Source organism: Cetorhinus maximus, chromosome 6 (assembly GCF_964194155.1).
Source record: "Cetorhinus maximus chromosome 6, sCetMax3.hap1.1, whole genome shotgun sequence".
In the NCBI taxonomy this organism is placed as follows: domain Eukaryota; kingdom Metazoa; phylum Chordata; class Chondrichthyes; order Lamniformes; family Cetorhinidae; genus Cetorhinus; species Cetorhinus maximus.
This window is the reverse complement of record NC_135884.1, coordinates 73,791,090-73,804,318: the sequence shown is the minus strand read 5'-3', so window position 1 is coordinate 73,804,318 and position 13,229 is coordinate 73,791,090. Positions and strand designations below refer to the sequence as shown.

Genomic DNA, 13,229 nt, shown 5'->3' with positions numbered 1-13,229 from the left:
CACCGTGAAAACTAAGGTAAAATATTGATTAAGAGTCTCTGCCATTTCTGCGTTCCCCACTATTAACCTCCCAGTCTCATCCTCCAAGGTACCAACATTTACTTTAGCTACTCTCCTTCCTTTTTTATATACTAGTAGAAGCTTTTGCGATCAGTTTTTACATTTTGCGCTAGTTTTCTTTCATAATTTACCTTTACTCTTTTTATTATTTTTTTTAGTAACCCTTTGTTGATCTTTAAAAGTTTCCCATCTTCCAGCCTGCCACTGACCTTTGCAATTTTGTTTGCCTTAGTTTTTGCCTTTATGTTATCTTTAACTTCCTTGTTCAGCCATGGATGCTTTTTCCCCCTCTTACCATCTTTCTTCCTCTTTGGAATATATTTTACCTGGGAGGAATTGAATATCTCCTTAAATATCTGCCACTCTTCATCAACTGTCCTACCTTGTAGTCTTCCTGCCCAGTCCACTAGGGCCAAATCTGCCCTCATGCCTATGTAGATACCTTTGTTTAACTCCAGAACACTAATGTGGGGCTCAGGTTTCTCACTCTCAAACTGAACTTGAAATTCTATCATGCTATGATCACTCTTCCCTAGATGATCCTTTACTCTGAGTTCATTAATTAATCCCATCTCATTTAACAAAACCAAATCCAGAATAGCCTGCTCCCTGGTTGGTTCCACAACATATTGCTCCAAGAAACAACCTCTAATACACTCTATGAACTCTCCCTTGAGGCTACCCTTGCCAATTTGATTAGTCCAGTCTATATATGCATATTAAAATCACCCATGATTATTGCTGTGCCTTTCTTACATGCCCCCAGTATTTCCTGGTTTATACTGTGCCCTATTGCTGAACTGCTGTTTGGGGACCTATAGATTACTCCCACCATGGACTTCTTTCCCTTGCTATTTCTTATTTCTACCCAGACTGACTTTACATCTTGCTCTCCAATGCCTATATCGTTCCTCACTATAGCACTGAGCTCTTCCTTTACTAACAAAGCTACAGCACCTCCTTTTCCTTCCTGCCTACCCTTCCGAAACACTGAATACCCTTGGATATTCAACTCCTATACCTGTTCTCCCTGTAACCACGTCTCAGTAATCACCACCAAATCATACCTATTTATCTCTATTTGCACTAAGTTCTAAGGGCACTGCTTATAGCTGAGGTCGGATTTTATGGGCACTGAGGTATGTTTCTATTGGTGCTGATTATTGCTGAAGTCGGCTCCTATGGGCACTGATTATTGCTGAAGTGGGGTTCCATGGGCACTGATTATTGCTGAGGTAGTGTTCTAAGGGCATTGCTTATGGTTGAGGTAGGATTTTATGGGCACTGATTATTGCTGAGGTAAGGTTTTACGGGCATTGATTATTGCTCAGTCAGGGTTCCTAATGATTGCTGTGATGCATTTCCCTGGGTACTGATCATTGCTGAGGTAGGGTTCCATGGGCAATGATTATTGCTGAGGTGGGGTTCCGTGGGCACTGATTATTGCTGATGTAGGGTTCCACCGACACTGATGATAGCTGAGGCAGGGTTGGACCGGCACTGATTATACCGGAGGTTGGACCCCTCCCCACTGATTATTACTGAGGTATGGTTCTATGGGCACTGATAATTGCTGAGGTATGGTTCTATTGAGTTAGGACTGATTATTGCTGATGTAGGGTTCTATGTGCATTGATTATTGCTGAGCTAGTGTTCTCCGGACACTGATTATTGCTGAGGTAGGGTTCCCTGGGCACTGATTATAGCTGAGGTAAGATTTTATGGGCACTGATTATTGCTGAGGTATGTTTCTATAGGCACTGATTATTGCTGAGGTAGGTTTACCCGGGCACTGATTATTGCTGAGGCAGGGTTCCCCATGCACTAATTATTGCTGATGTAGGGTTCTATGTACATTGATTATCGCTGAGATAGGGTTCCCTGGGCACTGGTTATCCCTGAAGTAGGGTATCGTGGGCACTGATTATTGCTGAAGTAGGGTTCTATGGGCACTGATTATTGCTGAAGTAGGGTTCTATGGGCACTGATTATTGCTGAAGTAGGGTTCTATGGGCACTGATTATTGCTGAGGTAAGGTTCCATGGGCACTGATTATTGCTGAGGTAGGATTCCCCAGGCACTAATGATTGCTGTGGCATGCTTCCCTGGGCACTGATTATTGCTGAGGTGGGGTTCCACGGCACTGATTATTGCTGAGGTGGGGTTCCACGGCACTGATTGTTGCTGAGGTGGGGTTTCATGGGCACTGATTATTGCTGTGGTAGGGCTCCCCAGCCTAGATTATTGCTGAGCTTGGGTTCCACGTGCACTGATTATTGCTGAGGTAGGGTTCCGTAGGCACTGAATATTGCTGAGGTGGGGTAACACGGACACTGATTATTGCTGAGCTAAGCTTCTATGGGCACTGATTATTTCTGAGGTAGGTTTTTTTTGTACTGCTTATTGCTGATGTATGGTTCTATGTGCATTGATTATTGCTGAGGTAGGGCTCTATGGGCACTGATTATCGCTGAGGTTATGTTCTAAGAGCACGGCTTATAGCTGAGGTAGGATTTTATAGTCACTAATTATTGCTGAAGTATGTTTCTATTGATAGTGATTATTGCTGAGGTCGGCTTCAACAGGCACTGATTATTGCTGATGTAGGGTTCCACGGGCACTGATTATTTCTGAGGTAGGATTCCCCGGGCACTAATAATTGCTACGGTATGTTTCCCGGGTGCTGATCATTGCTGAGGTGGGGTTTCATGGGCACTGATTATTGCTGTGGCAGGGTTCCCCAGCCTTGATTATTGCTGAGCTTGGGTACCCCGGGCATTGATCATTGCTGAGGTAGGGTTCCACAGGCGCTGATTATTGCTGAGGTATGGTTTGTTGGCACTGATTATTGCTGAGGTAGAATTTTATGGGCACTGATTATTGCTGTGGGAGGTTTCTATTCGTGCTGATTATTGCTGAGGTAGGCTTCTAAGTACACTGATTATTGCTGAGTCAGTGTTCTACGTGTACTGATTATTGATGAGATAGTGTTTGAGGGGCACTGATTATTTCTCTGGTAGGGTGTTATGACACAGCAGTTTTTAGAAACTGAGTTATTTAAAATCCCAGAGCGAAACTTTAAACAACTGTCATAACCTATATTTTCGATTGATATGTTTTGAGGTGCAGATCTAAATTCAGGAATAAGACCACTAGTTCTCGAGAGGTTTTTATATCAAACTACATGAGATATTTATTAGTTTACAACAAATTAACCATATACACATGGCTACAAATTACTGCTATCATAACTTTTTAACAAATCCTCAAATTAACCTCTACTAAGGCAACAATAACCAATAGACTTAACCAGACAAAGCATTTTCACTCTCAAATTCAAAATGAGGTTCCTTTCAATTTGGTTCCTTTGCAGACAGTTATAGGCTTACAGCCGTTTTGATGTTACATGCCTCTGCTCTGCACACAAAACTGCTTTCTGTTATACCCAGCACTTCTCTTTGAATGTACATTTTCATTGTATCAGCAGGCCCTTTGAACTCCTTTCATGGTACCAATTTTATTAGTAATATCAACATTGCTTGGCCTCTCCTAGCTAGGTGCAAGATTTCACTCCCACTCTTGAATGCTCTATTCAACAAAATGCAAATGTAATTCTACCTCTGTTTTCATTTCAAAACTACTGTACATCAAAGCACCCAGGCTAGCTGGCTTTAATCGAATTAAGACGCACATAGCCTAAACCTCTGTTTAAAAAAATTTCTAATAACATTATATACATTAATAGCTTCATGACAGGGCTTCCATGGGCACTGATTATTGCTGATGTAGGGTTCCAAGAGCACTGATTATTGCTGAGGTAGGATTCCCCAGCACTGAATATTGCTGAGGTCAGGTTCCCTGGGCACTGATTCTTGCTGAGGTAAGGTTCTGTGGGGACTGATTATTCCTGGGGTAGGGTTTCATGGCCACTGATTATTGCTGAGGTAGGGTTCAACAGGCACTGATTATTGCTGAGGTAGGGTTCAACAGGCACTGATTATTGCTGAGGTAGGGTTCAACGGACACTGATTATTGCTGAGGTCGGGTTCCCTGCGTGTTGATTATTGCTGAGCCAGGGTTCTGTGTGCACTGATTATCGCTCAGGTAGAGCTGCCTGGTCACTTATTATTGTTGAGGTAGGGTTCTATGGGTACTGATTATTGCTGAGGTAGGGTTCCTTGGGCACTGATTATTGCTGAGGTGGGGTTCCTTGGGCACTGATTATTGGTGAGGTTGGGTTCCCCGGACACTGATTATTGCTGAGGTGGGGTTCCTTGGGCACTGATTATTGCTGAGGTGGGGCTCCTTGGGCACTGATTATTGCTGAGGTGGGGCTCCTTGGGCACTGATTATTGCTGAGGTGGGGTTCCCTGGGCACTGATTATTGGTGAGGTGGGGTTCCCTGGGCACTGATTATTGGTGAGGTAGGGTTCCATGGACACTGAATATTGCTGAGGTCTGGTTCTCCGGGCACTGATTATTGCTGATGAGGTATCTATACCTCAGCAAGAGGTAGAAATATTGCAAGCTTTACAGCACGGAGGAGGCTAGCTGTCAATCTTCTCCATGCTGTCTGAAGAGAAACTATCCAGCTCAATCCCCCCCCTCGAGTGCTGGATCTGTCCACCTCTAGATTTTGCTACCTGAAGTGCATATTCAAGCGTTTTTTTTTTGATACAAGGAGAGTTTCTGCTTCTACCGTCCTTTTTATGCTGCGCATTCCAGTCTCCCTCTATTGTATCGGTGCAAATAATTACTGCTCAGCTCCCCTTTAATCCTCCTACCAATTACTTGATATATATCCCTACCCCTCATTATTGATGTCTCTGCTAAGCAAAGTAGGTCTTTTGTATCCGCTCTATCTACAGTCCCCATAGTTTTATACACCTCAATTAAATCTCCATTCAGCCTCCTTTGTTCCATGGAAAACAACCCCAGCCTATCCAATCTTTTCTTCTGGCTAAAACTGTCCTTTCCAAGTAACCATCTCATAAATCTCCTCTATACCCTCTCCTGGTAATGTAATGACTGGTGCTGTTGCTGCAGTGTAACTGATGTTTTATACATTTCTTGCATTACTTTCATGCTCTGATACTCTGGACCTTGGCATGGAAGGGAAACTTGCCAGTACACCACCTTGACCATCTTATCTACCTGACCTTCAGGGATCTAAAGGCATGCATTGAGGCCTCTCTGTTCCTTTATAGTTCTGAGCATCCAACCATTTATTGTCTATTCTCTTGTTTTGTTTGTCTTCCCAAAATGCATTACCTCACACATTTCAAGATTAAATTCCGTTTGCTATTTTTCTGTTCACCTGACCAGTCCATTGATATCTTCCTGAAGTCTACAGCTTTGTTTCCCACTATCAACCACATGGTCAATTTTCGTGTCACCTGAAAAATTCTTAATCCTTCCCCCTACAGTTAATTCGAAATCATTAATATATACCATGAGCAGTAAGGGTACCAGTACTGAGCCCTGCAAAACCTGACTGGAAACAGCCTTCCAAACTCCAGCACACATTTTGAGCTTAACCCTTTGCTTTCTGCCACTGAGCCAGTTTTGGATCCAACTTGTCACTTTCCCTTGGATCCTATGAGTTTCTAATTTACAGATCAGTCTGCCATGATTGGACAATGTTTGCTAAATACTCCTCAGTGTGCTAAAAATTACGCTGACATCCAATTTAAGATTGTCATTCAGGCTTGCAATGTGGCACATTTGCAAGTACTGGAAGCTACATATATTAATACACAGGGCCCTGTTCTTTTCAGACAGGAAGAACGTGCTCACATTGTGCTTGTTTCAGCTAAGTTGAATAAGTGATAGCCATTTGCTGGTTCATTCTTCAGGGCAATGCCTTGACCAATCGGATTCGAGCTGTCTCGTTTAAAATTCCAGCAGTGCTTGGCAGTTAACTGTTAGTCACCATTAACTGGTGCATTTTCCATGGCAATGCCTCTACCAATCAGTGTCTACTTGCCAACCAATCATCACTCTCTTCTCACAGTATAAAGTTTTTGCTTCCCCTGACATTGGTATTCTTGCGATTGTTTTGACAAGTGCAAGACGAAAAGCTTTGGCAAATCTCTCTTTTCAGCAATACTGAAGAAATAAATTAAAGATTTCTTTAAAAAAATCACTCATTGCTTTGAGTGCACAAGAGCACAGAAACTTAGAATTCACAGAAGCATAGAGGAAGCCATTTGGCCTTGGATTCACATTGAATCGCATGGTCTATTTCCGTATGTTGCATATTTAAGTTTCTACTTCCCACCTGTTTTCCTGGCCGAAATGTTGTAAATGAATATATCATTAAGTGTGCATTGATTGACCCAGGCAGTACAGAATGTCCATTGATGATATGTAATGATTTTGTTTTGCAGTTGTGGAAGAGCTACAGATCCAGATCCTGAAATTATTTCTCAACAACAAAGATAAGGGATCGGTGAGTAATGGCTGCTCTCACGGAGCATACAATCTGCAGGAACAGCCCCAATACACACTCCTTGAATGAAAATAAACCATGTACCAGTAATAGTAGCAGTTAGTCATTGGTAGCTGAATGTTGTGCACAGGGTGCAGTATGTGGAGAGGGCAGATTTTTTGGACACAGCAGTAATTTAATCCATGGCTTTGCTGACAGTTCAGGTTTGCTCTTACAGTTTCTGATGACTTCCTATTTAATTCCTTTTGTCTACTGCCTGTGCTCTTTTATGCAGGCATGCAACCCATTACCTGAAGACCAATCTGCAACTCAGTGCTAGCTGTTTTGTTTTTCTTTGTGAAATTTACTGCCCACTGTCTGTATTCCTGTGTGGAGCTCACTACCCACTGTCTGTCTTGCTCATGTCAACTAACTGCCCACTGTCTGTCTTGCTCATGTCAACTAACTGCCCACTGTCTGTCTTGCTCATGTCAACTAACTGCCCACTGTCTGTCTTGCCCATGTGAACTCACTGCCCACCATCATGCCCGTTTGACCTCGCTGCCCGCCGCCTGTCTGCGTGACCTCGCTGCCCGCCGCCTGTCTGCCCGACCTCGCTGCCCGCCGCCTGTCTGCGTGACCTCGCTGCCCGCCGCCTGTCTGCCCGACCTCGCTGCCCGCCGCCTGTCTGCCCGACCTCGCTGCCCGCCGCCTGTCTGCCCGACCTCGCTGCCCGCCGCCTGTCTGCCCGACCTCGCTGCCCGCCGCCTGTCTGCCCGACCTCGCTGCCCGCCGCCTGTCTGCCCGACCTCGCTGCCCGCCGCCTGTCTGCCCGACCTCGCTGCCCGCCGCCTGTCTGCCCGACCTCGCTGCCCGCCGCCTGTCTGCCCGACCTCGCTGCCCGCCGCCTGTCTGCCCGACCTCGCTGCCCGCCGCCTGTCTGCCCGAACTCGCTGCCCGCCGCCTGTCTGCCCGACCTCGCTGCCCGCCGCCTGTCTGCCCGACCTCGCTGCCCGCCGTCAGTTTTCCTGTGTGCGTCAGTGACACTAACATGATTAAATTGGCAACTCGCATTCATTGTTAACTCATTTAGTATTGATACCAGCACCTAACATAATTCTCTAATTCATGTTCCTGACACGCTGCTATTCATTGAGATGGTACATCTGTCAGCAGTGAACCTGCTGTAACAGAATGAAGAACACTGCATAATTTCTGCTTGTTATGCAGAGCAACATATTTGAGATTAATTTCCGACTCGCCATCTAAATCCCGAAACACTGATTCACGCATTCATTCCCCTACGTTCTCTGGTCCATTAGGTAGCTGTGGAAGAGATGTTTGTAGTTTAAGATGCAGGGTTTCGGGGAGAATTTTGGAACACAGGGGCAAGTACCTGTCATGCTTTATTACTGAATTTGGAATGGAGGACATGGGTTAATAATGACATATGAGCAAGAGAAGTCCATTCAGCTCATTGAGCCTGTTCTGTCATTCAGTTAGATCATGGCTGATCTGTAACTTTAAAGCTATTGATCTCTCTGTGTTCTATGTCTGTTGACCCTGCACCTCATGTAGTCAGTCCCAAAAATTTCAGTTGATCCCCTAACCCAAAGCTTTTAGTATATTCATAAAAGTAGTTAGCTTCCTGATTTTACTCTTGAATGTTCTAATTTTAAGGTTGTGGCAGTTTTGTTCATGATTACCCCACCAGAGGAAACAGATGTGCCTCTCTCTTCCCTATTGAATTGTTTTGAAGTGCAGGGAAGTTGTTCCTGTCCAATATTAACCCCTCATTTAAAATCACAGGTTACCTGGACGTTATTACATTGTTGGTTGTATGAATTTGCAGAGCACAAATTGGCTGCTGCATTTCCTACATTACAACAGTGACTACACTTTAAATGTACTTCATTGGCTGTAAAGTGCATTGACCATAAGACATAGGAGCCATTTGGCCCATCGAGTCTACTCTGCTATGCAATGAGATCATGGCTGACATGATAATCCACATTCCTGGCTTTTCTCCATAACCCTTGATTCCCTTACTGATTTAAAAACCTGTCTATCTCAGCCTTGAATATACTTAACGATCCAGCTTCTACAGCCCTCTTTGGTAAAGAATTCCACAGATTCACTACCCTCTGAGAGAGAAGAAATTCCTCTCCATCTCTGTCTTAAATGGGTGGCCCTTTACTCTGAGATAATGCCCTCTGGTTGTAGACTCTCCCACAAGGGGAAACAACCTCTCAGCATCTACCCTGTCAAGCCCCCTAAGATTCTTATATGTTTCAATAAGGTCGCCTCTCATTCTTCTAAATTCCAATGAGTACAGGCCCAACCTACTCAACCTCTCCTCATAAGAAAATACCTCCATACCCAGGATCAACCTAGTGAACCTTCTCTGGGCTGCCTCCAATGCCAGCATATCTTTCCTTTGATAAGGGGACCAAAACTGTTCACAGTATTCTAGGTGTGGCCTAACTAGGGCCTTGTAAGGCAAGACTTCCCTATTTTTATACTCCATTCCCTTTGAAATAAAGGTCAACATTCCATTTGCCTTCCCTATTACCTGCTGAACTTGTATGTGAGCTTTTTGTGATTCATGCATGAGGACCCCCAAATCCCTCTGTGCTGCAGCTTTCTGCAGTCTTTCTCCATTTAAATAATATTCAACTCCTCTATTCTTCCTGTCAAAGTGCATAACCTCACATTTTCCCACATTATATTCCATCTGCCAAGTTTTTGCCCACATACTTAACCTGTCTATATCCCTCTGTAGACTCTTTGTGTCATCCTCACTACTCGCCTTCCCACCTATTTTTGTGTCATCCGCAAACTTGGCAATAGTACATTAATTTCCCTCATCCAAGTCATTAATATATATTGTAAATAATTATGTCCCCAGCACTGACCCCTGTGGCACTCCACTAGTTACAGGTTGCCATCCTGAAAATGCCCCCCTTATCCCAACATTGTCTTCTATTAGTTAGCCAATCCTCTATCCATGCTAATATACTACCCCCAACACCATGGATTCTTATCTTATTAAGTAGCCTTATGTGTGGTACCTTATCGAACGCCTTTTGGAAATCCAAATATGTTACATCTACTGGTTCCCCTTTATCTATCCTGCTTATTACCACCTCAAAGAATTCTAATAAATTTGTCAGGCATGATTTCCCTTCATGAAGCCATGTTGACTCTGCTTGATTAGATTATAGATTTCTAAATGCCCTGCTATTACATCCTTTATAGTAGACTCTAACATTTTCACAAGGACAAATGTTAAACTAACAGGCTGATAGTTACCTTTTTTTTTTGTCTCCCTCCCTTTTTGAATAAATGTATTACATTGTTAGTTTTCCAATCCTCTGGGACTTCTCCAGAATCTAAGGATTCTTGGGAGATTACTACCTGTGCATCCACTATCTCTGTAGGTACTTCCGTTAATATCCTAGGATGCAACTCATCAGGTCCGGGGGACTTATCGGCCTTTAGCCCCATTCGTTTCTCTAGTACTTTTTCTCTAGTATTTATTTCCTCCCCCACTTTTGCCCCTTGATTCTTTAGTATTTTTGGAATGCTGTTAGCGTCTTCTACCATGAAGACTGAAACAAAGGATTTATTCAACTCCTCTGCCATTTCCTGCTTCCCCATTATTATTTCCCCAGCCTCATTCTCTAAGGGGCCTATGATCTCTTTGGCCTCTTTCTTCCTGTTTTTATATAATTAAAGAAGTTCTTACAGTCCATTTTTATATTATTTGCTAGTCTACCCTCAAAGTTTATTTTCTCCCTCATTATTTTTTTGGTCATCTTTTGTTGTTTTTGAAAACGTTCCCAATCCTCTGGCTTATCACTAATCGTTGCCACATTGTATGTTTTCTCTTTCAATTAGATACTACACTTAACTTACTTGGTTAACCATGGATGGTTTATCCCCTTCCGTTTGCCCTTCTTCCTCACTGGAATGTTGTGAGTCATGAACCATTTTCTTAAACGTCTGCCATTGTCCATCAATCATCTTTTCTGCTAAACTCCTTTCATAGTCTATTCCAGCCAGCTCTGCCCTCATTCCTTTGTAATTACCCTTATTTAAGCTTAGCACACTTGTTTCTGACCCAGGTTTCACTCTCAAACTGAACGCTAAATTCTACCATATTATGGTCACTGTTTTCCTAGGGGACCTTATACTCTGAAATCATTTATTAAACCTGCCTTACTACACATTACCAGATCCAAAATAGCCTGATCCCTGGTTGGATCCACAATGTATTGTTCTAGGAAACTGTCCAGAATGCACTCTGAATTCTTGCTTATGGCTACCTCTGCCAATTTGATTTTCCCAATTTACATGAAGATTATAGTCACCCATGATCTGTACTGCCTTTTTTACATGCCTTCATTATCTCTGTCCTACAGTTTAGCTACTGTTAGAGGGCCTGTAGACTACTCCCCTTATTTCTTACCTCCACCCATATGGATTCTACATCATCCGATCCAAGATCATTTCTTGCTATTGTTCTTATTCCATCTTAGACTAACAAAACTACCCCAGCACCCTTTCCTTCCTGCCTGTCCTTTTAAAAAGTCACATATGCCTGAATATTTAGTTCCCAGCTTTGATCTCCTTGTAACGACGTCTCCGAAATATCTATAAGATCATATCCATTAACTTCTACTTGTGCTGTTAATTCATTTATTTTGTTCGGAATACTACATGCATTTAAGTAAAGAACCATTAATTTTGCCTTTCTACCATCTTTCCCTCCTTTGACCCTATTTGCTGCTCTTTTTTTATTTTTTTGTACACTCTGTTCCCTCCTGTCACACTCTGGGCATCATTACCTAAGTAGCTACCCTGCTATGCTGCCATATCCTTTTGCTTTGTAAGCCTACGCATCCCCTCTCAGAACCACCCCCCCCCCCCACCCCCCCCACTATTTAGTCTAAAGCCCTCTCTATAGCCCTAGTTATTCAATTTGCCAGGACACTGGTCCCAGCACGGTTCAAATGAAGCCCGTCCCACTGGAACAGCTCCCTTCTACCCCAGTACTGGTGCCAGTGCCCCATGAACTAAAACCCATTCCTACCACACCAGCCTTCAAGCCATGCATTTAACTACTTGACTTTATTTACCTTATGCTAGTTTGCATGTGGCTCAGGTAGTAATCCTGAGATTATTACCTTGGAGATTCTGCTTTTTAATTTAGTTCCCAACTGTCAAATTCTTTCAGCAGAATCCCCTTTCTAGTCCTATCAATGTCATTGGTACCAATGTGGACGATGACAACTGGATCCCTCCCACTCCAAGTTCCTCGCCAGTACTAAGGAGATGTCCTTAACCCAGGCACCAGGCAGGCAACAGCTTTTGGGCCTCACGCTCATGGCTGCAGAGAACGGTATCTATCCCCCTAATTATAATGTCCCCTACCACTATTACATTCCTATTTCCTCCCTCCCCCCTCCAACTTGAATGTCTCCCTGTACCACAGTGCTGTGGTCAGTTCGCTCATCCCACCTGCAGTCTCCGCTCTCAAGAACACAGCTTGGAAGAACCTTGTAACTGTTGGACAATTGCAAGGGCCGAGGCTCCCCTTCCTCCCGGCTTTTCCCCCCCTCTCTCCCACCTGCCTCTTCCCCCCTCTCTCCCACCTGCCTCTTCTCCCCCTCCCTCCCTCCCCCCTCTCCCGCCTGCCTCTTCTCCATTCCCTTCCTGCCCCCTCATTCCCCCCATTCCCTCCTCTTTCCCTCTTCCCCCCGCCCGCCTCTTGGGCCCCCCGCTCGCCTTTTGGGCCCCAATTATATCACCATACCACCCAACTTCATGCAACCTATCCTCATAATTCAACCATTTAAGCCCCATTATCAATCTGGTGAATCTTTCCTGTACCATTTTAAGGCTAATATACCCTCCTTGTGGTGTGGTGCCCTAAACTGAGCACAGTACTCTGAATTGAATGTGATTAAGGCAACTGAAGCATCACTTCCAGCCCTTTATATTCACGCCCGTTTGCCAACAGTACATTAGCCTTTTTGATTGGCTTTTGTCACTCACTTTTAATGATTTACGGAGATGGAGCTTGTGGGAACTGGGATGGGACAACTTTAGGGTATTGGAACTTTGGCCAAGTTGCGGTTAATATAGGGAGAAAGGTGGTAGCTGGTGAGGGGCATGTGGAAGAGACTGAGCCCAGAGGCGGTGCAGGTATAGCTGAAGGTTTTGGCAGTGGTGGGAGGATCTGGTGGCAAATACAGTAGATGTTGAGGTGCAAATGGGCATAATTGGTGATGGAGTCTAAAGCCTGGTCAAATGAAATGCCCTCACAGATGAATTTGTAAGGTTCTGAAGGGCAGGAATTTGAACTTCCATCTAGTTGTAAACTGAGACTGTAACCAATTGGTTGGATGCTGTGAGAATTAGTTCAACACGATAAAATGTTTAAACCTTATTATTTCAGAGCGAGGCATCCAGATACATTTTCCTCAGTAAGTTTAGAAAGTTTTTGCAGGAGAATGCCAGCAATCGAGGGGTGAGTATTTATTTATAATGAGTCCTCATAGAATACTGTGATATTGCATATTAATATAGTGTGAAAGAAATCTTTTTTTTTGCCTGTGCTTTTAATTTTGCACCAGTGAGGAGTGATCCTTGGTTGACTTGAGATTGGAACATTTAGGATACAGAATGTATAAAGGGTTGATGCATTCGACACTGCCTCAGAGATTTAACCGGA

The 13,229-nt window shown here is 43.8% G+C and overlaps 1 protein-coding gene across 1 annotated transcript in view; it reads left to right on the top strand.

The window, feature by feature from the left end:
* Positions 1-13,229, top strand: part of rnf123 (ring finger protein 123) — a 440,342-nt gene that overhangs the window by 94,188 nt on the left and 332,925 nt on the right. The window contains exons 18-19 of the mRNA XM_078543856.1: positions 6,450-6,511; positions 12,954-13,025. Of these exons, the coding sequence (XP_078399982.1) occupies positions 6,450-6,511; positions 12,954-13,025 (134 nt within the window). The remainder of the gene's footprint in view (positions 1-6,449; positions 6,512-12,953; positions 13,026-13,229) is intronic.